The 23,073-nt window shown below is 46.6% G+C and overlaps 1 protein-coding gene across 1 annotated transcript in view; it reads left to right on the forward strand.

The window, feature by feature from the left end:
- The window catches only part of LOC140084121 (uncharacterized), an 88,415-nt gene extending 65,607 nt beyond the window's left edge, over positions 1-22,808 (forward strand). Inside the window, exons 2-6 of the mRNA XM_072126428.1 lie at positions 4,132-4,250; positions 8,132-8,566; positions 17,261-17,723; positions 20,985-21,165; positions 22,075-22,808. Of these exons, the coding sequence (XP_071982529.1) occupies positions 4,205-4,250; positions 8,132-8,566; positions 17,261-17,723; positions 20,985-21,165; positions 22,075-22,299 (1,350 nt within the window). The 5' untranslated portion in view covers positions 4,132-4,204 and the 3' untranslated portion in view covers positions 22,300-22,808. The remainder of the gene's footprint in view (positions 1-4,131; positions 4,251-8,131; positions 8,567-17,260; positions 17,724-20,984; positions 21,166-22,074) is intronic.
- Positions 22,809-23,073: the final 265 nt, after the last annotated feature.

Here is a 23,073-nt window from a genome sequence, read left to right on the forward strand (position 1 = left end):
CCTTTAACTCAATTCAAGCAAAGTCAGAAGAAATTTTCCCTAATTTACCTGTGTTTACACTGAAACGTTGGATCATGTATAAGTACTGCCTTTAGTAGTCACAGTGCTGTCCCCCTGTAGTCAGTGCTGTCCCCCTGTAGTCAGTGCTGTCCCCCTGTAGTCAGTGCTGTCCCCCTGTAGTCAGTGCTGCACCCCTAGTAGTCACAGTGTTGTCCCCAGTAGTCACAGTGCTGCACCCCTAGTAGTCACAGTGTTGTCCCCAGCAGGCAGTGCTGTCCCCCTGTAGTCAGTGCTGCACCCTTAGTAGTCACAGTGCTGCACCCTTAGTAGTCACAGTGTTGTGCCCAGTAGTCACAGTGCTGCACCCCTTTTAGTCACAGTGTTGTCCCCAGCAGGCAGTGCTGCTCCCCAGTAGTCACAGTATTGTCCCCAGCAGCCAGTGCTGCACCCCAGTAGTCACAGTGTTGTCCCCGGCAGCCAGTGCTGTTCCCCAGGAGTCACAGTGCTGTGCCCAATAGAAACAGTGCTGCTGCCCAGTAGAAACAGTGCTGCACCCCTATTTGTCACAGTGTTGTCCCCAGCAGGCAGTGCTGGTCCCCAGTAGTCACAGTGTTGTCCCCAGCAGGCAGTGCTGGTCCCCAGTAGTCACAGTGTTGTCCCCAGCAGGCAGTGCTGCTCCCCAGTAGTCACAGTGTTGTCCCCAGCAACTAGTGCTGCTCCCCAGGAGTCACAGTGCTGTGCCCAGTAGAAACAGTGCTGTTCCCCAGTAGAAACAGTGCTGCTTCCCTGTAGTCACAGTGCTGCTCCCCAGTAGTCAAATTGCTGTCCCCCGTAGTCACAGGACTGCTCCTCAGTAGTCACAGTGCTGCTCCTCAGTAGTGCCAGTGCTGCTCCCCAGTAGTCACAGTGCTGTCCCCACTAGTCACAGTGCTGCTCCTCAGTAGTCTCAGTGCAGTCCCCAACAGCCAGTGCTGCTCCCCAGTAGCCACAGTGCTGCTCCCCAGTAGCCACAGTGCTGCTCCCCAGTAGCCACAGTGCTGCTCCCCAGTAGCCACAGTGCTGCTCCCCAGTAGCCACAGTGCTGCTCCTCAGTAGTCACAGTGCTGTCCCCAGTAGTCACAGTGCTGCTCCTCAGTAGTCACAGTGCAGTATATAGCCTGCCAGATCCCTGTAGTATATAGCCAGCCAGCCCCTGTAGTATATAGCCAGTCAGCCCCTTTACTATATATTCTACAGTCCCCTGCAGTATATAGCCTGTCAGCCCCTGTAGTATATAGCTGCCAGCCCCTGTAGTATTTAGCCTGGCAGCTCCCTGTAGTATATAGCCACCATCACCCTTTAGAACTTTAGAATATAGACTGCCACCCCTTTTAGTAGTATATAGCCTTCCAGCCCCCTGTAGAATATTGCCTGACAGGCCCTGTATTATGTAGCCATCTCCATAGTATATAGCCTTCCACCCACTTCAGTATATAGCCTGCCAGCCCTTGTAATATATAGCCTGCCAGCCCCTGTAGTATATAGCCAGCCAGCTCCATAGTGTATAGCCTTCCACCCACTTCAGTATATAGCCTGCCAGCCCCCTGCTCCCCTAGTTTATTGCCTGCCAGGCCCTTAAGTATATAGCCTGCCAGCCCCTGTGCTATATAGCCAGCCAGCCGCTATAGTATAGAGCCTGCCAGCCCCTGCAGTATATAGCCTGCCAGCCCCTGCAGTATATAGCCTGCCAGCCCCTGCAGTATATAGCCTGCCAGCCCCTGCAGTATATAGCCTGCCAGCCCCTGCAGTATATAGCCTGCCAGCCCCTGCAGTATATAGCCTGCCAGCCCCTGCAGTATATAGCCTGCCAGCCCCTGCAGTATATAGCCTGCCAGCCCCTGCAGTATATAGCCTGCCAGCCCCTGCAGTATATAGCCTGCCAGCCTCTGCAGTATACAGCTGCCTCTAGCGTATAGCCAGCCAGCTCGAGGTACGTAATTTTAACACAAAAAAATTTAAAAACCTATTGAGTATAAGCCGAGGGTGGGAAATGCATTGGTCACAGCCTACACCCAGTATAAAAGCTGACCAGCATAGCCAGTCCATGTCAGAATATAGCCTGCCAGCCCTGCCCCCCCCCCCAGTATATAGCCCAGCAGCCACTACCCTCCTAGTATATAGCCTACCAGCCCTGCCCCCCCCAGTATATAGCCCAGCAGCCACTACCCTCCTAGTATATAACCTACCAGCCCCTGCCCTCCTAATGTAAAGTCTCCCAGGCCCTGCTGTATATAGCCAGCCGCCCCCTCAGTAAACAACCTGCCTGCCTCTGACCCCAGTATTTAGCCTGCCAGCCCCTGCAGTATATAGCTAGCCAGCCCCTCAGTATATAGCCAGCCAGCCTCTGCCCCCCACTATATAGCCTGCCAGCCCCTGCAGTATATAGCTAGCCAGCCCCCACAGTATATAACCTGCCATTCCCTGCCCCCCCAGTATGTAGCCTACCAGCCCCTGTAGTATACAGCCCACCACCCCTCTGTAGTATATAACTAGCCAGCCCCGACAGCTAGTTTTTTTCAGCACAATTATACTCGAGTATATACGATATTATTTATGATGTCAACAGAAATCTGACATATAGTAAAGGTTATTTAGAAACACAATGGGGGTCATTTACTAAAGGCCCGATTCGCGTTTTCCCGACGTGTTACGCGAATATTTCCGATTTGCGCCGATTGTACCTGAATTGCCCCGGGATTGTGGCGCACGCGATCGGATTGTGGCGCATCGGCGCCGGCATGCGCGCGACGGAAATCGGGGGGCGTGGCCGAACGAAAACCCGACGTATTCGGAAAAAACGCCGCATTTAAAAACCGAAAAAGTGTCGCTTGGGGAGCGCTTACCTTCACTTGGTCCGAGGTGGTGAATTCAGGCGCGATGAGATGACTTTCAGCGCAGCAGCGCCACCTGGTGGACGGCGGAAGAACTACATTCATAAATCCCGGCCGGACCCGAATGCAGAGCAGAGAACGCGCCGCTGGATCGCGACTGGACCGGGTAAGTAAATGTGCCCCAATGTCGGCGGTTAGAGTAATTGTATCATGAGAAAAACATTTAGAAATCAGGAAATAGCAAAAGCGCATTCAACCAAAAGAAAGCTTTACTGCGCAACACATCATGAAAATACCGTCTACAAATAAAGATATAACGGCATATCGTAACGCAGGCAGATTGAAAAGCCTTGAAGGTGAAAATAAGCTGCGTCCTCTAAAAGGTTTGAGACATTGGGGGGGGGGGGGGGGGTGTAACATTGGGGCACATTTACTAAGATTGGTGCAAACTTCACTGGATGCAGTTACCTGTGTATGGTGCAGGGGGCGCCAGGTTCATGATGTTTGGGGCCCGATCTTCATAAGTCTAGCGCTTCCCTGCACTGGCCCGACAGAGGGCACCACATTTTTTCTGGTGTATCTTCAACATAGGGCGTGGGACACATTTCTCTGCATGATAAATCTGGTGCACGGTCTGAGCACCGGAACACCCCCTGAATTTGTGTTTCATGGTGACTAGTGCACAAAACGGTCACGTACAACACAGACTCTTCTTATACTGTATATACCTGTACAAGCAGTTTACACTAGAAAGAGCGTCCAAAGTCCAACAGAAAACTGGCGCAAAGCTCTTAGTAAATGTGCCCCATAGTGTCTCACCAGATTTATCCCTGTGATGATGAATTCTGGGGTTCCTACTTTAGACCTACTTTTAGTTGGTCACCCCACCCCCACCCCGCCCCCTTCTCACGATGATTTCAGGGATTTGGGATCAAGAGACTAATAAAAGAGGTTTTTTTTATAAAAATAAGTAAGTAAAAAAATAAATAAATTATTAAATCAATAAAAATGGCCACAAACCACTGACGACATAAATAACGACCCGTACAAGACAACTATATCATTATTGAACCTGCACAATGCAACAAAAAGAGATAAAAAGCAAATCTACTCTAAAATGGCAACAGTGTAAAGTACAGAGTGTCCCACAAAATACAAGCACCCAGTACAGGAGGCACAGGCCGGCACCGTTGTCTGTTTTAGCCCATGCACGGCAGGACATGTGAAAGACTTAAGGTCTCTTGTATCTTCTGTTTTGCAGGGAACTTTGGATATCTGAGATCCACAACATCCAGAATATTCACCTCTTACAGATACAATCCCAAGTAGCAGACATGTCTGAGTTATCCCAAAAAGCCAAGGAAATGATAGCAAAAACAGGTGAGATTTCTGTATAACTGGAAGCGGTGACGCTAATGTTCACAAATGTTGTGCCAGTTATTATTATTATTATTGTTATTATTATTATTATTATTGTTGTTTATTTATAAAGAAACATTAATTCCGTTGTGCTGTACAATCAGTGAGGGGGGTCACATACATTATATTAAGACAAGAACAAATGCAGGTACAAAACAAAAGGGAACAGGTGGAAGAAGGAACCTGCCAATGAGGGCTCACAATCTATATGGAGGGTAGATGGAGACACGAGGTGAGGACACAATCTATATGGAGGGTAGATGGAGACACGAGGTGAGGACACAATCTATATGGGAGGGTAGATGGATACAGGAGGTGAAGTCACAATCTATATGGGAGGGTAGATGGAGACACGAGGTGAGGACACAATCTATATGGAGGGGAGATGGAGACACGAGGTGAGGACACAATCTATATGGGAGGGTAGATGGATACAGGAGGTGAAGTCACAATCTATATGGGAGGGTAGATGGAGACACGAGGTGAGGACACAATCTATATGGAGGGGAGATGGAGACACGAGGTGAGGACACAATCTATATGGAGGGGAGATGGAGACACGAGGTGAGGACACAATCTATATGGGGGGTAGATGGAGACACGAGGTGGGATCACAATCTATATGGAGGGTAGATGGAGACATGAGGTGAGGACACAATCTACATGGAGGGTAGATGGAGAAACGAGGTGAGGACACAATCTATATGGAGGGTAGATGGAGACACGAGGTGAGGACACAATCTATATGGAGGGTAGATGGAGACATGAGGTGAGGACACAATCTATATGGAGGGTAGATGGAGACACGAGGTGAGGACACAATCTATATGGAGGGTAGATGGAGACACGAGGTGAGGACACAATCTATTATGGGGGGTAGATGGAGACAGGAGGTAAGGACACAATCTATATGGAGGGTAGATGGAGACATGCGGTGAGGACACAATCTATATGGAGGGTAGATGGAGACACGAGGTGAGGACACAATCTATATGGAGGGTAGAGGGAGACAAGAGGTGAGGACACAATTTATATGGAGGGTAGATGGAGACACGAGGTAAGGACACAATCTACATGGAGGGTAGATGGAGAAACGAGGTGAGGCCACAATCTATATGGAGGGTAGATGGAGACACGAGGTGAGGACACAATCTATATGGAGGGGAGATGGAGACACGAGGTGAGGACACAATCTATATGGAGGGGAGATGGAGACACGAGGTGAGGACACAATCTATATGGAGGGGAGATGGAGACACGAGGTGAGGTCACAATCTATATGGAGGGTGGATGGAGACACGAGGTGAGGACACAATCTATATGGAGGGGAGATGGAGACACGAGGTGAGGACACAATCTATATGGAGGGGAGATGGAGACACGAGGTGAGGTCACAATCTATATGGAGGGTGGATGGAGACACGAGTTGAGGACACAATCTATATGGAGGGTAGATGGAGACACGAGGTGAGGACACAATCTATATGGAGGGGAGATGGAGACACGAGGTGAGGACACAATCTATATGGAGGGGAGATGGAGACACGAGGTGAGGACACAATCTATATGGAGGGGAGATGGAGACACGAGGTGAGGACACAATCTATATGGAGGGGAGATGGAGACACGAGGTGAGGACACAATCTATATGGAGGGGAGATGGAGACATGAGGTGAGGACACAATCTATGTGGAGGGGAGATGGAGATACGAGGTGAGGCCACAATCTATGTGGAGGGGAGATGGAGATACGAGGTGAGGCCACAATCTATATGGAGGGTAGATGGAGACATGAGGTGAGGACACAATCTATATGGAGGGTAGATGGAGACATGAGGTGAGGACACAATCTATATGGAGGGTAGATGGAGACATGAGGTGAGGACACAATCTATATGGAGGGTAGATGGAGACACGAGGTGAGGACACAATCTCTATGGAGGGTAGATGGAGACACGAGGTGAGGACACAATCTATATGGAGGGTAGATGGAGACATGAAGTAGGGTCACAATCTATATGGAGGGTAGATGGAGACACGAGGTGAGGACACAATCTGTATGGAGGGTAGATGGAGACACGAGGTGAGGACACAGTCTATATGGAGGGTAGATGGAGACAGGAGGTGAGGACACAATCTATATAGAGGGTAGATGGAGATACGAGGTGAGGACACAATCTATATGGAGGGCTAGATGGAGACACGAGGTGAGGTCACAATCTATATGGGGGGTAGATGGAGACACGAGGTGAGGACACAATCTATATAGAGGGTAGATGGAGATACGAGGTGAGGACACAATCTATATGGATGGTAGATGGAGACACGGGGTGAGGACACAATCTATATGGAGGGTAGATGGAGACACTAGGTGAGGACACAATCTATATGGAGGGTAGATGGAGACACGAGGTGAGGACACAATCTATATGGAGGGGAGATGGAGACACGAGGTGAGGACACAATCTATATGGGGGGTAGATGGAGACACGAGGTGAGGACACAATCTATATGGGGGGTAGATGGAGACATGAGGTCAGGACACAATCTATATGGAGGGTAGATGGAGACACGAGGTGAGGACACAATCTTTGTGGGGGGTAAATGGAGACACGAGGTGAGGACACAATCTATATGGAGGGGAGATGGAGACGCGAGGTGAGGACACAATCTATATGGAGGGTAGATGGAGACACGAGGTGAGGACACAATCTATATGGAGGGTAGATGGAGACATGAGGTGAGGACACAATCTATATGGAGGGGAGATGGAGACATGAGGTGAGGACACAATCTATATGGAGGGTAGATGGAGACACGAGGTGAGGACACAATCTATATGGAGGGTAGATGGAGACACGAGGTGAGGACACAATCTTTGTGGGGGGTAGATGGAGACACGAGGTGAGGACACAATCTTTGTGGGGGGTAAATGGAGACACGAGGTGAGGACACAATCTATATGGAGGGGAGATGGAGACATGAGGTGAGGTCATATAGGAATGTTCACTCACAAATACCGAAGAACAACCAAATATGGGAAAATGAGAAAAAAACATAAAACATACAGGGGCTCATTTACTAAGGGTCTGCGGGACCGCAATTCCGTCGGGTTTCACAAATATTTCCATTGTGCGCTGGATTGCCCTGGGTTTTTGGCGCACACGATCGTAATGTGCGCCGGCTTGCACGCAACAGAAATCGGGGGGCGTGGCCGTCGGCCAACCCCACGGATTCGGACAAATTTAAAAACGGAATTGTGTCACAAGACAAGCACTCACATGCACCAGGAAGAAGCAGATGAACTCCGGCGGACCTCAGCGCGGAAGCGACGGATGCAGGAACTCGGGCGCACAGGCTTAGTGAATCGTGGCAGCGCCGAATCCTCGTTGGACAATGCACCGCGGGATAGCGACAGGACCAGGTAAGTAAATGTGCCGCATAATCTTTATAAACATGTTCATTTAAAAATTACAACGATTAGGTTTTGATGACTGACCAAAAATCGACAAAAATCGACGCTCACAGAGACATAACATACACATTAATGACTGAATGAGCCAACTGGTCTGAATCTTCTCAATGTAGCTGCATCATATCACAAACGTCACAAATATCAAATCAATACAACAGTATTGTAATGTATAAAAAGGCTCAAAAAGTGCATGTAAACAAGCGGACCCAAAACTCCGAATGATGTAAATACTACAAATATATTAGAGGTAAAAAGCTGTTATACACATACCAACGAGTAGTTTGTGTCCCAGGGCGTCTTCCCCCTTTCTCAAGGGGCCTCTTAACGTATCCATGATAATCCTTGGGTCACCCTTCTTTGCCATTTAGAGAACCTGATGCTGGTCATTGATGAAGATGATGGTACCATGAAAGTCGGCCTCCCCCCGAGAGACTATCATGATGACTTCAATGCCCGGACCCTACCAGTAGGAAAACTGCAAAATGCCAGCCATGTGGTCTGCAGTCCGGAAGGTGTCCTGTTCTGTGTCCGTGGTGGGGATCTCTACAGGGGCCCCATTCCATATAAGGAAGATTTTGACTGGTTTACTACGGCCAAAATAGTAGGAAGAGGTGAATGGAAATATATTAAACATCTCTTCTTTCATCCAAATGGAGAATTGTGCGCTGTAACTAAGGACGCAGAGTTCTACAAAGGTCCACAGCCCGACAACGAGAATATTCCTTGGATGTATGGACAAGCCACAAAGATTGGGTCCTCTTCGGGGGCTATAGAATCACCGCTGAAGTTATTCCTTACACAAAGTAAGTAGATTGTTAAAGTAACGACCTTAAAAAGTTGCACCTTCCCGAAGGAGAAGACAAGTCTATCAGCTCCTCCCTCTTTTGCACCTATTTTTTAAAAAAATCCTTAAATCTCCCCCCAACTCCCCCAATCCCTTTATCCACGAGAACTACAATATCAGTTGGTTGAGGGCTCCTAACCTGCGGTCTGGGGGCAGGTTTGTATTTAGTGTCCAGTCTCAGTACCTGCGCCCCCTATTGGTGCCGTCAAGCTATCGCCTCTGCCCATAACCCTCAGCAGAGGATCAGTGCTGGTCCCAGGAGGAGTCTCCCCAATAATTCTCCGCCAGCATTACGAGGGCGGCTCAATAAGTCCCATTGTTAGAAATGAAGACACCATTATTTCCAAATTTTTATTTTTTATTTTTCAACATAGTCCCCTTTAAGAAAGATCCACTTCTCCCAACGTTACTGCCACTAACCCCTCCTAAACATAGGATTTGTTGAACTCTCCAAAATACGCCTCTGCCTCGGTGATGACTTCCTCGTTTGAGCGAATTTTTTTTCCCGCGAGCCATTTCTTCATGTTAGGATGATGGGGGCACAAGAGCTTACAGTCTATGAGGATGATGGGGGCACAAGAGCTTACAGTCTATGAGGATGAGGGGTGACACAAGAGCTTACAGTCTATGAGGATGAGGGGGGACACAAGAGCTTACAGTCTATGAGGATGAGGGGGTGACACAAGAGCTTACAGTATATGAGGATGAGGGGGACACAAGAGCTTACAGTCTATGAGGATGAGGGGGGACACAAGAGCTTACAGTCTATGGGGATGAGGGGAGGACACAAGAGCTTACAGTCTATGAGGATGAGGAGTGACACAAGAGCTTACAGTCTATGAGGATGAGGGGAAGACACAAGAGCTTACAGTCTATGAGGATGAGGGGGTGACACAAGAGCTTACAGTCTATGAGGATGAGGGGGGACACAAGAGCTTACAGTCTATGAGGATGAGGGAGTGACACAAGAGCTTACAGTCTATGAGGATGAGAGGGTGACACAAGAGCTTACAGTCTATGAGGATGAGGGGTGACACAAGAGCTTACAGTCTATGAGGATGAGGGGGTGACACAAGAGCTTACAGTCTATGAGGATGAGGGAGGACACAAGAGCTTACAGACTATGAGGATGAGGGGGGTGACACAAGAGCTTACATTCTATGAGGATGAGGGGGTGACACAAGAGCTTACAGTCTATGAGGATGAGGAGGGGACACAAGAGCTTACAGTCTATGAGGATGAGGGGTGACACAAGAGCTTACAGTCTATGAGGATGATGGGGGCACAAGAGCTTACAGTCTATGAGGATGAGGGAGTGACACAAGAGCTTACAGTCTATGAGGATGAGGGGGGTGACACAAGAGCTTACATTCTATGAGGATGAGGGGGTGACACAAGAGCTTACAGTCTATGAGGATGAGGAGGGGACACAAGAGCTTACAGTCTATGAGGATGAGGGGTGACACAAGAGCTTACAGTCTATGAGGATGAGGGGGTGACACAAGAGCTTACAGTCTATGAGGATGATGGGGGCACAAGAGCTTACAGTCTATGAGGATGATGGGGGCACAAGAGCTTACAGTCTATGAGGATGAGGGGGTGACACAAGAGCTTACAGTCTATGAGGATGAGGGGGTGGCACAAGATCTTACAGTCTATGAGGATGAGGGGGTGGCACAAGAGCTTACAGTCTATGAGGATGAGGGGGTGGCACAAGAGCTTACAGTCTATGAGGATGAGGGGGTGACACAAGAGCTTACAGTCTATGAGGATGAGGGGGTGACACAAGAGCTTACAGTCTATGAGGATGATGGGGGCACAAGAGCTTACAGTCTATGAGGATGAGGGGGTGACACAAGAGCTTACAGTCTATGAGGATGAGGGGGTGACACAAGATCTTAAAGTCTATGAGGATGAGGGGGTGGCACAAGAGCTTACAGTCTATGAGGATGAGGGGGTGGCACAAGAGCTTACAGTCTATGAGGATGAGGGGGTGGCACAAGAGCTTACAGTCTATGAGGATGAGGGAGGACCCAAGAGCTTACAGTCTATGAGGATGAGGGGGTGACACAAGAGCTTACAGTCTATGAGGATGAAGGGGAGACACAAGAGATTACAGTCTATGAGGATGAGGGGGTCACACAAGAGCTTACAGTCTATGAGGATGAGGAGGTGACACAAGAGCTTGCAGTCTATGAGGATGAGGGGGTGACACAAGAGCTTACAGTCTATGAGGATGAAGGGGAGACACAAGAGATTACAGTCTATGAGGATGAGGGGGTCACACAAGAGCTTACAGTCTATGAGGATGAGGAGGTGACACAAGAGCTTGCAGTCTATGAGGATGAGGGGGGACACAAGAGCTTATAGTCTATGAGGATGAGGGGGGTGACATAAGAGCTTACAGTCTATGAGGATAAGGGGGTGACACAAGAGCTTACAGTCTATGAGGATGAGGGTGACACAAGAGTTTACAGTCTATGAGGATGAGGGGGTGACACAAGAGCTTACAGTCTATGAGGATGAGGGGGTGACACAAGAGCTTACAGTCTATGAGGATGAGGGGGTGACACAAGAGCTTACAGTCTATGAGGATGAGGGTGACACAAGAGTTTACAGTCTATGAGGATGAGGGGGTGACACAAGAGCTTACAGTCTATGAGGATGAGGGGTGACACAAGAGTTTACAGTCTATGAGGATGAGGGGTGACACAAGAGTTTACAGTCTATGAGGATGAGTGGGGACATAAGAGCTTACAGTCTATGAGGATGAGGGGGGGACACAAGAGCTTACAGTCTATGAGGATGAGGGGTAGACACAAGAGCTTACAGTCTATGAGGATGAGTGGGGACATAAGAGCTTACAGTCTATGAGGATGAGTGGGGACATAAGAGCTTACAGTCTATGAGGATGCGCCCATGCGCCGCCGTCTGTGCGATCAGCAAGAAAACACCCGCGATCGGTGCCGGTAAGCCTTTGCTGCAATATGCAGCAGAGACTTACCGGCTATGGAGAGGGATCGGCCCGCGAGCCCTCTCCATGCATCGGAACGCGACCGCCGCCGTGAATACACGGCGGGCGGTCGCGAACCAGTTAATAGATAAAAATGCTGCTGCTTGTACCAGTCATCAACCGCATCTTTTATACAAAGTCCAAAGTGAAAGTGACTGCAGAGAAGCCTAGAGGTTGGTATCTTGGTATCTCAGATAACCAAGGGGAAGAGGGCACAGGATGGGTTTATAAAGAGAGAATTGATATTTTATGCAGTTAGCGAGTGTGATAGTCTTGGCCAAAGAGATGGGTTTTAAGAGCATGTTTAAAGCTTTGGAGGGTGGTTATTAGTCTGATAGTCTGGAAGGTCATTCCAGAGAATTGGTGCAGCTCGGGAGAAGTCCTGGAGACGTGTGTGAGAGGTTCAATTAAGGTGGAGATTAATCTACCATTACTGGCAGGTGGAAGAGCACAGGTTGATAGATTGACATGAGAGAGGAGATGCAGCATTATGCAGAGCTTTGTGGATGAGGGTTATTATAAATTGTATTCGGAAGGAGATAGGCCACTATTGTAGTGACCGGCAAAAACTGGAGGCATATGTGCATTGTTTGGTATGAAAGACAAACCTGGCTGCTGCATTAAGAATAGATTACAGAAGTCTAGTCGAGAGTGAATCAGAGCAACAATTAGCATTTTAGAGGTTTCATTTGTCAGAAATGGGCGGAGTCTGTAGAGGTTTCTGAGATGCAGCAAAACCAAGCAAGAGATTGAATATACGGTGCAAAGGAGAAGTCCAAGTCCAGCACAACCCCAAGACAGTGGGACTGCTGCTATGGGATTATCGTAATCCCACAGACAGAGATGCAGAGGTCAGGGGTGGGTCGGTAAGAAAATGGTAAAGTTCAGTCTTAGAAATATTAAATTTCAGGTGGAGAGCGGACATGATGTTAGAGACAGTAGAGAGTCAGTCACTGGTGATCTGGAGTAAGGCAGGGATAATGCTATGTGCAGAAGTATATAGCTGGGGGTCATCAGCATAGAGATACATCCAAGGAGCCCCCACATAGTATATAATACATAATGTGTTCCCCCATATAGTATATAATACATAATGTGTTCCCCCATATGGTATATAATACATACAGTGTGCCCCATATAGTATTTAATACACACAGCGTGCCGCCATATAGTATATAATACATACAGCGTGCCGCCATATAGTATATAATACATACAGCATGCCCCCATATAGTATATAATACATACAGCATGCCCCCATATAGTATATAATACATACCGCGTGCCCCATATAGTATTTAATACACACAGCGTGCCGCCATATAGTATATAATACATACAGCGTGCCGCCATATGGTATATAATATATACAGCATGTCCCCATATAGTATATAATACATACAGCGTGCCCCCATATAGTATATAATGCATACAGCGTGCCCCCATATAGTATATAATACATACAGCGTACCCCCATATAGTATATAATAAATACAGCATGCCCCCTTATACCATATAATACATACAGTGTGCCCCCATATAGTATATAATACATACAGCATGTCCCCATATAGTATATAATACATACAGCGTGCCACCATATACCATATAATACACACAGCGCGCCACCATATAGTATATAATACATACAGCGTGCCACCATATAGTATATAATACATACAGCGTGCCACCATATAGTATATTATACATACAGCGTGCCCCCATATAGTATATAATACATACAGAGTGCCCCCATATAGTATATAATACATACAGCGTGCCCCCATATAGTATATAATACATACAGTGTGCCGCCATATAGTATATAATACATACAGTGTGCCGCCATATAGTATATAATACATACAGTGTGCCGCCATATAGTATATAATACATACAGTGTGCCGCCATATAGTATATAATAGAATAGAATAGAATAGAATGCTTTATTGTCCCCACAGGGGAAATTGACTTTGTCACAACGACAACAACAACACCTCCATTCATGATCACAATTATACATATACAAACAAGTAAAATCAACATACATATAGATAATAAAAGTTATTTTAAAAAACAGTAAAAAGTAAAAGAAAAAAAACACCATGGTTACAGATATTAATTACTTGCCCATGTTCACTAATACAATTGCCCTAGGTATAAAGGAGTTTTTAAAATGATTCGTTCTACATTTCATATGCAGAAACCGGTCACTAAATGTGCTACGTTGACCCATCAGTGTGTTATGTAATGGGTTTTTCTCATTACATACAATCGACTTAAATTTGGAGAGCATATGTGCACACAAGACTGACTCCCAATCCTCTGTCTTAGTGCCAACAATTGAGTTCACCTTCCTGACCAACTTCTTAAATTTGTTTACGTCAGTCGTGCGAGCATTGTTTCCCCAACATACCACAGCATAAAATAAAACACTTCCAATTACAGACTAATAAAAGGACAACAACATCCTACGGTCCACATCAAAAGACCTGAGCGATCTTAGAAAGTACAGTCTCCCGGTCGCCTTTTTATACAATTTCTCTGAATTTATATGCCACAATAACTTATCATCCAGATAAACACCCAGATACTTATAGTCTGTGACGCGTTCTACTGCGACACCCCTAATCTTCGTAGGCTCACCATCAGTATCACGTTCTTTTCTGAAACTAATTACCATTTCCTTGGTCTTAGATAGGTTCAATTCCAAACCATTTGAGTCGCACCACTCCGAGAAATGTCAATGGTCGACCAATATTCAGACAGATCTCCCTATTTTATGCACCCTAATATCGCAGTGTCATCCGAATACTTCTGCAAGAAACACTGACTTCTATTTTTTTGAGAGTCTGCAGTGTAGATGGTGAATAGAAACGGGGCAAGAACAGTCCCCTGTGGGGCTCCAATGTTACTCACAACCACATCCGACACTGTGTTTCCAATTTTCACCTTCTGCGGTCTTAATATCAGATAATTAAAGATCCACTGAATTAGGCAGGAACCAACCCCCATTTTACCCAATTATGGCGTGCCGCCATATAGTATATAATACATACAGCATGTCCCCATATAGTATATAATACATACAGCGTGCCTCCATATACCATATAATACATACAGCGTGCCCCCATATACCATATAATACACACAGCGTGCCCCATATAGTATATAATACATACAGCATGCCACATATAGTATACAATACATACAGCGTGCCCCCATATAGTATAAAATACATACAGAGTGCCCCCATATACCATATAATACATACAGCGTGCCCCCATATATTATATAATACATACAGCGTGCCTCCATATACCATATAATACACACAGCGTGCCGCCATATAGTATATAATACATACAGCATGTCCCCATATAGTATATAATACATACAGCATGCCTCCATATACCATATAATACATACAGCGTGCCCCCATATACCATATAATACACACAGCGTGCCCCATATAGTATATAATACATACAGCATGCCACATATAGTATACAATACATACAGCGTGCCCCCATATAGTCTAAAATACATACAGAGTGCCCCCATATATTATATAATACATACAGCGTGCCACCATATAGTATATAATACATACAGAGTGCCCCCATATAGTATATAATACATACAGCGTGCCCCCATATAGTATATAATACATACAGCGTGCCCCATATAGTATATAATACATACAGCATGCACCCATATTCCATATAATACATACAGCATGCCCCCATATAGTATATAATACATACGGCGTGCCCCATATAGTACATAATACATACAGCATAACCCATATAGTATATAATATATACGCCGTGCCCCCATATAGTATATAATACATACAGTGTGCGGCCATCTGGTATATAATACATACAGCGTGCCACCATATACCATATAATACATACAGCGTGCCGCCATATACCATATAATACATACAGCGTGCCCCCATATAGAATATAATACATACAGCATGCCCCCATATTCCATATAATACATACAGCATGCCCCCTTATAGTATATAATACATACAGCGTGCCCCCATATTCCATATAATACATACAGCATGCCCCCATATAGTATATAATACATACAGCGTGCCCACATATAGTATATAATACATACAGCGTGCCCCATATAGTATATAATACATACAGCATAACCCATATAGTATATAATATATACGCCGTGCCCCCATATAGTATATAATACATACAGTGTGCGGCCATCTGGTATATAATACATACAGCGTGCCACCATATACCATATAATACATACAGCGTGCCGCCATATACCATATAATACATACAGCGTGCCCCCATATAGAATATAATACATACAGCATGCCCCCATATTCCATATAATACATACAGCATGCCCCCTTATAGTATATAATACATACAGCGTGCCCCCATATTCCATATAATACATACAGCATGCCCCCATATAGTATATAATACATACAGCGTGCCCACATATAGTATATAATACATACAGCGTGCCCCCATATAGTATATAATGCATACAGCGTGCCCCCATATAGTATATAATACATACAGCGTACCCCCATATAGTATATAATAAATACAGCATGCCCCCTTATACCATATAATACATACAGCGTGCCCCCATATAGTATATAATATATAGTATATATATATATATATAGTTTGTCAGAGTAGAAATACAAATATCGGACTATAAGTACAAACAATTCCTTTAACTTTTGCTGGATTAAGACCTCAAAAGACCCAATAGTCACATAGTCTGCCCCACAGTAGCCATTGCTCATATTACCTGTCCTCCCAGTAGCCACTAGTCACAGCACCTGTCACCTATAGCCATTAGTAACAGCACTTGCCCCCAGTAGCGAATAGTCACATAGTAAGCCCCGTCCCTGCCCTCAGTAGGCACAGTGCTTCCCCCAGCAGCCAATACTGCCCTCAGTAGCCACAGTGCTGCCCTCAGTAGCCACAGTCCTTGTCCCGGTAACCACAGTGCTGTCCCAAGTAGCCAATAGTAAAAAAAAAAGACATATTCAACTTGTTCCTCTAGGTGCCTTCTTCAGATGTACGAGCTGCGACGCATGCCACGTGAGATTACATCGGACGTCCCTCTACCCCAATTTAGTGCAGCCTATGACATGGGTCACGGTGGAGCCAGCGGCGCATTCTCTGCGGTGGATTCGTGTCTGGACGGGATTCATTAAGGTAGTTCCTCCGACGTCCCCCAGGTGTCGCTGCTGCGCTGAAGTCCGCCGAGGCCCGCCGGAATGCACTGAAGTTCATCGGCCTATTCCTGGTGAAGGTTAGCGCGAGTCCCGCTACACTTTTTCTTTTTTTAAATGCGGCGGTTTCTCTGGCGCAAATCGGAAATATTTGGGTAACACGTCGGGAAACCGCGAATCGAGCCCTTAGTAAATGAACCCCACATTGGCCAGATCCCACCATCAGAGTACTCTGAGGAACAATAAGGGGGAGGCAATGCCACAATGTCCACAATGCCTAGTGATAATATACGGCCCTTTCTGGGGATAATCTTCCCTTGGCCATACCCATATTGTCTTATTGTCTCATATGTTTATCGTCCAATTGTTTACACACAGTATCCATGTTTTCATTCTGACAGATTGGAACACATTTCGATACTTATTCTTTGATCCCGATGGTATTTTGTATGGGGTCTCCCCTTATGGCCAAATTCTAAGAGGAAAACCTCCAACAGCAGGAGAAGGATATATACATTGGTACGAGGCCGCCACACATATTGAAGATGCTGCCTGGATCCACATGACACATTTTATGTTATATGGTCCTGATGGAAAACTGTGGTGTGTAGACACTGAGGACGGAACCATCTTCAGAGGAATCATGCCGGCTGATGGGAGTTATTTTAATAACGCTGAACGCTTAGGATTTGGCTACCATCACTTTAGTTTCCTCGCTTTCACAAAAGACACGGCAATCGACAGTATCATAAGTTTTGAGTTTCTTCCTAAACAAGGGAAACGGATCTCAGAGAGTCCTGAGGTGATCGAGAAGAGAGTCTACAATAACAGTAACAGCAGCGTCCCATTAAAGCACACCTTCGCGTGAGTATTGGGATGGTTCTGCTCTTCCAAATTGATCAACTTTGCCACTTATGTGGAACTGCCCATGTGTAAGCAATGATCAATGTGGAAAAACACATAAACTGATGTGTTGAGAGAAAGGTGTTTCTGAGAGGAGCAATTGGTGAAAAGCCACTCTCTCACAAATGCTGGATACACATAGTCAAATACACAGCCGATGCTCAACTCCCTTTTCACAACTAAAAACAGAAAGCCTCAGGCAAAAAAAACAAACAAATAGTACTTTCCAATTGAGGATTGTATGTACCGCTCCACCTTGTCCCAAAATGGAAGACCCTTACCGTTTCAAGGTGGGCCGTCACTTCCAATCGCAGTATACGCTGTCGGCATTAATCCATTCTGTTAGATCCTGCCTTTGGATGGAAAAGAACCAGCAAAAGGTCCTAGGAAATGGGAGATAAGCCAATTGTGCGCATCAAACCGGTTTAGGGAGAAAAGTATTTATGATAAGAATACTCACAAACATACTTTAAAATGCACATATAGTATTCAAAAATTCTAAGAAACGCCAAAGCACCTCGCCCGACCTTAGGTTTCACCTATTCAGGCTTCTTTCGGGGAATGCCCCAGAAGAAGCCTGAAGAGGCGAAACCTGTGGCATTCCCCTGAAGAAGCCTGAAGAGGCGAAACCTGAGGCATTCCCCTGAAGAAGCCTGAAGAGGCGAAACCTGAGGCATGCCCCTGAAGAAGCCTGAAGAGGCGAAACCTGAGGCATGCCCCTGAAGAAGCCTAAAGAGGCGAAACCTGAGGCATGCCCCTGAAGAAGCCTGAAGAGGCGAAACCTGAGGCATGCCCCTGAAGAAGCTTATAGAGGCGAAACCTGAGGGATGTCCCTGAAGAAGCCTAAAGAGGCGAAACCTGAGGCATGCCCCTGAAGAAGCCTGAAGAGGTGAAACCTGTGGCATTCCCCTGAAGAAGCTTATAGAGGCGAAACCTGAGGCATGTCCCGGAAGAAGCCTGAAGAGGCAAAACCTGAGGCATGTCCCGGAAGAAGCCTGAAGAGGCGAAACCTGAAGAATGTCCCGGAAGAAGCCTGAAGAGGCGAAACCTGAGGCATGTCCTGGAAGAAGCCTGAAGAGGCAAAACCTGAGGCATGTCCCGGAAGAAGCCTGAAGAGGCGAAACCTGAAGCATGTCCCGGAAGAAGCCTGAAGAGGCGAAACCTGAGGCATGTCCCGGAAGAAGCCTGAAGAGGCGAAACCTGAAGCATGTCCCGGAAGAAGCCTGAAGAGGCGAAATCTGAGGCATGTCCCGGAAGAAGCCTGAGGAGGCGAAACCTGAAGCATGTCCCGGAAGAAGGCTGAAGAGGCGAAACCTGAGGCATGTCCCGGAAGAAGCCTGAAGAGGCGAAACCTGAAGCATGTCCCGGAAGAAGCCTGAAGAGGCGAAACCTGAAGCATGTCCCGGAAGAAGCCCGAAGAGGAGAAACCTGAAGCATGTCCCGGAAGAAGCCTGAAGAGGCGAAACCTGAGGCATGTCCCGGAAGAAGCCTGAAGAGGCGAAACCTGAGGCATGTCCCGGAAGAAGCCTGAGGAGGCGAAACCTGAGGCATGTCCCGGAAGAAGCTTGAAGAAGCGGAAAAACTGAAACATGTCCCGGAAGAAGCCTGAAGATGCAAAACCTGAGGCATGTCCCGGAAGAAGCCCGAAGAGGCGAAACCTGAAGCATGTCCCTGAAGAAGCCCGAAGAGGCGAAACCTGAGGCATGTCCCGGAAGAAGCCTGAAGAGGCGAAACCTGAAACATGTCCCGGAAGAAGCCCGAAGAGGCGAAACCTGAAGCATGTCCCGGAAGAAGCCTGAAGAGGCGAAACCTGAAGCATGTCCCGGAAGAAGCCTGAAGAGGAGAAACATGAGGCATGTCCCGGAAGAAGCTTGAAGAAGCGAAACCTGAAGCATGTCCCGGAAGAAGCCCGAAGAGGCAAAACCTGAGGCATGTCCAGGAAGAAGCCTGAAGAGGCAAAACCTGAGGTCGGGCGAGGTGCTTTGGCATGTCTTGGAATTTTTTAATACTATATGCACATTTTAAAGTATGTTTGTGAGTATTCTTATTCATAAATACTTTTCTCCCTAAACCGGTTTCATGCGCTCAATTGGCTTATCTCCCGTTTCGTAGGATCTATGGCTGATTCTTTTCCATCTAAAGGCAGGATCTAACAGAATGGATTAATGCCAACAGAGTACATTATGATTGGGAGTGACGGCCAACCTTGAAACGCTAAGTGTCTTCCATTTCGGAACACGCTGGAGCGGTACATAGGATCCTTAAATGGAAAGTACTGTTTGTTCTTTTTTTTGCCTGAGGCTTTCTGTTTTTAGTTGTGAAAAGGGTCCGTGAGCGCACTTTTGTCGGATTTTCTGACATTTTCAGGATTTGAGCCTCTGTGACAGGTATTTAACAGGGGATTGTGTTTCACGCAATTGGATTTTGGCGCAATCGCGCCGGCTCTCATGCGACACAAATCAGGGGGCGGGCCGTTGGACGATCCAACTGAGCGCGGGATTTAACTTTCAAATTGTGTCACAATCCAATTCACTTACATGCACTGGGAAGAAGAAGAAGGTGAACTCCGGTGGACCGGGGAAGCGTCACATGCAGGATATCAGGCACACGGTACAGTGCATTATACACGGACAATGCACTTTCTGTGAACGCCGCGGACAGGTAAGTAAATGTGCCCCAATGGCTCATGCGAATTATAAAATAAATCCATGCACTCTTCCCATGCTGCATTGTAATCCAGTGAATTGAGCCATCTGGGTGTTCCATAGCTGATCCCACTGCATCTGCCACACCCCCTTCCTCCTCCGTCCTCTTTTACACACCATCCTCTGCACATGCCTCCTGAATGACATGTGCAGGATCCGCAGGAGGCATGCAGGGGACTATTTACAAGAGAACGGAGGAGGAAGGGGGTGTTGCAGCCGGACTCTGGAACACAAAATTTACTGGATTACCCCTCAGCATAGGAAAAGTGCGGCGGCTCATTTTATCATTCTCATTTGATTATTATCACAACGCAACTACAGAAAGTGAGGTAGGACCTTCTTATTTGGCAGATAGACGTAGCTGACAGGTTCCCTTTCACATTATGCCTGGCCTAAGGTACAGTGTACTAAGGATATATTTGCACTTGCATCTGTGATCACAGAACTTTCATGCAGGTGTGAAGCCACAATCAGGTCTGAATCCTACAAAACTGAACTTGTGTCTTACTTGTGGCAGGTTTGAGAAATCAGTGAAGTCCTCCAGCTCCTTCTCACACAAACACGGATTTACATTTGGAGTTGGGGCTGAGATTAAATTTAAGGCTGGAGTCCCCTTTATTGGTGAGGCTGAGACAACTATTAAATTGAATTTGAGCACCAGCCACGAATGGAGCTTCACTGAGACCAATGAGACCACGGTAAGTGGATGCGTCACTGAGGATCTGCTTAGACTTTTGGACTGTGTGCTACAATATATGTGGGGCACATGATGCAAATTGTAGGACATAATGTAATATACACACATCTGGCCCTCTACTTGGGGTCCTCCAATAGAAAGTTGAAATATTTAGGGAATGTTATGGATTGTCAACCCATTATCGGATATGTGATATGGGGGCATAACCAGAAAGGACTGAGCAAACTTTTGTCTGCCTCATCCTCTGTAACTGTACGTTGTGTAGAGTTACCTCTTTAATATAATCTAACCCACCCCAACGAGCCCACAAAGTACAATACAAGCAGCCCCCACTTATAACCTACCACCTCCTGCCCTTCTTTACAACCTTTTCCTCCTTTTGCTATGGAATTGAAAGAAAATCAGATACTTTTCCCGTTCCCCGGCAGCAGTCTTAGTTGATGTCCGCCTGACTGTGGTCTATAGGCTGCTATGATGGTGGATCCACTGGTGACTTCATTGATGTCTAAGGATGGTCTACAGATTTGGACATTAGTTTACTTACATAATGAAGCAATATGTCTGCCTGGGTCTATAAAGAGCTAATATATTCTGTAATGATGAAGGTCTTCTACTGGTAGTCCAACATTCCTAACACCTCTATAGTGCCCTTCTTCTGGCCATTGTAGAGCACTGCAGATAGTGGGGGGAATTTGTCATACACTGATGCTAGTGCCTTAGGCCTTGTGATGTATCCGGTGGACACCAGCTCCATCCGGCAAAACTATGCCAGGTCGGAAAGCAAATGTTCACTGTTTTTTTGACAGTATGCAGGCATGGCACCAAAAAGTGGCATAGAAGTGCAGATTAATCTCCCCCGCAATATTACTGACTGAAGTGACAACCAATGACTGTAGGTTCTTTTATGCAGGCTAAATTTTCCTCCAGCTCGAATGTGGTGGTCCCTCCTGGTAAAGCCATACGAGTGATGGCATCAGTGCTGAAAGCGGATCTCGTGGTGCCGTATCGGGCCAAAATCACCACCCTCTTTGGCTATGAGACAGAAATTGAAGGCGTGTGGAATGGAGTTACCCATTATAATCTGATGGTGACACAGAAAGATTACATCCAATCACCTACAGTAAATGCGCCATAAATCCTGTCCTTAGTGTGATCCCGGCCAAGCACCAAAGATTCTTCACAATGGACAGTGATGACGATCCACTAATGGATTTAGAGTTGATAAAGCGATAATTTAGCTTCTGCTTTTCAATATAACTAAGGTCTCTCTCAGACTGGTGGAATGAATGACTAACCCCTTCTTAGCATATAACTCACCGGCACTTTACTAACAGCATTCAAACAAACCGTAGTAAACCCAAATAACGTAAACATTGAGGCTCATGTTGGGTGGTGGAAAACCGGTCACAGCATTTATTAACAATTATTGTTTAACAATCTCAAACATTATTGAACAACAGTAGGCACTTTCGGTGAAAGAAATCTCCATCCAACGGTAAAACGGCTCGGGACTGCACTATGCCCATCTGGACTCCCAGATGGCAAGTCGGCCAGACGAGCAAAGTACACCTCTCAAATCTCCATTTTCCGCCACTAGTAGGTCCGTGTACCCCTACACGGAGCTACGACCACCACCCAACAAGAATAGAGCCTGCTCCACCCCATCCTGCAAACCTGCCAGAAATATATCTAACCCAATCTCGTTCAAATGAACGCCGTCAGGCCGCAACAAAGCACCATTGTCGCCTTCCAACTCCTGATGTCGGACGACAACCCCACACTTTGCTCTCACATACCGCGCCATTCTAGCATTAACTGTGCGGCGGGATCTCTCCACTGCTGCCGCATCCCTGGCCCCATGCCACACCCTGCGAGGGATAATCTCTGACCACACGAGAACCACTTCAGG

The sequence above is a fragment of the Engystomops pustulosus genome, chromosome 1, assembly GCF_040894005.1.
Source record: "Engystomops pustulosus chromosome 1, aEngPut4.maternal, whole genome shotgun sequence".
In the NCBI taxonomy this organism is placed as follows: Eukaryota; Metazoa; Chordata; class Amphibia; order Anura; family Leptodactylidae; genus Engystomops; species Engystomops pustulosus.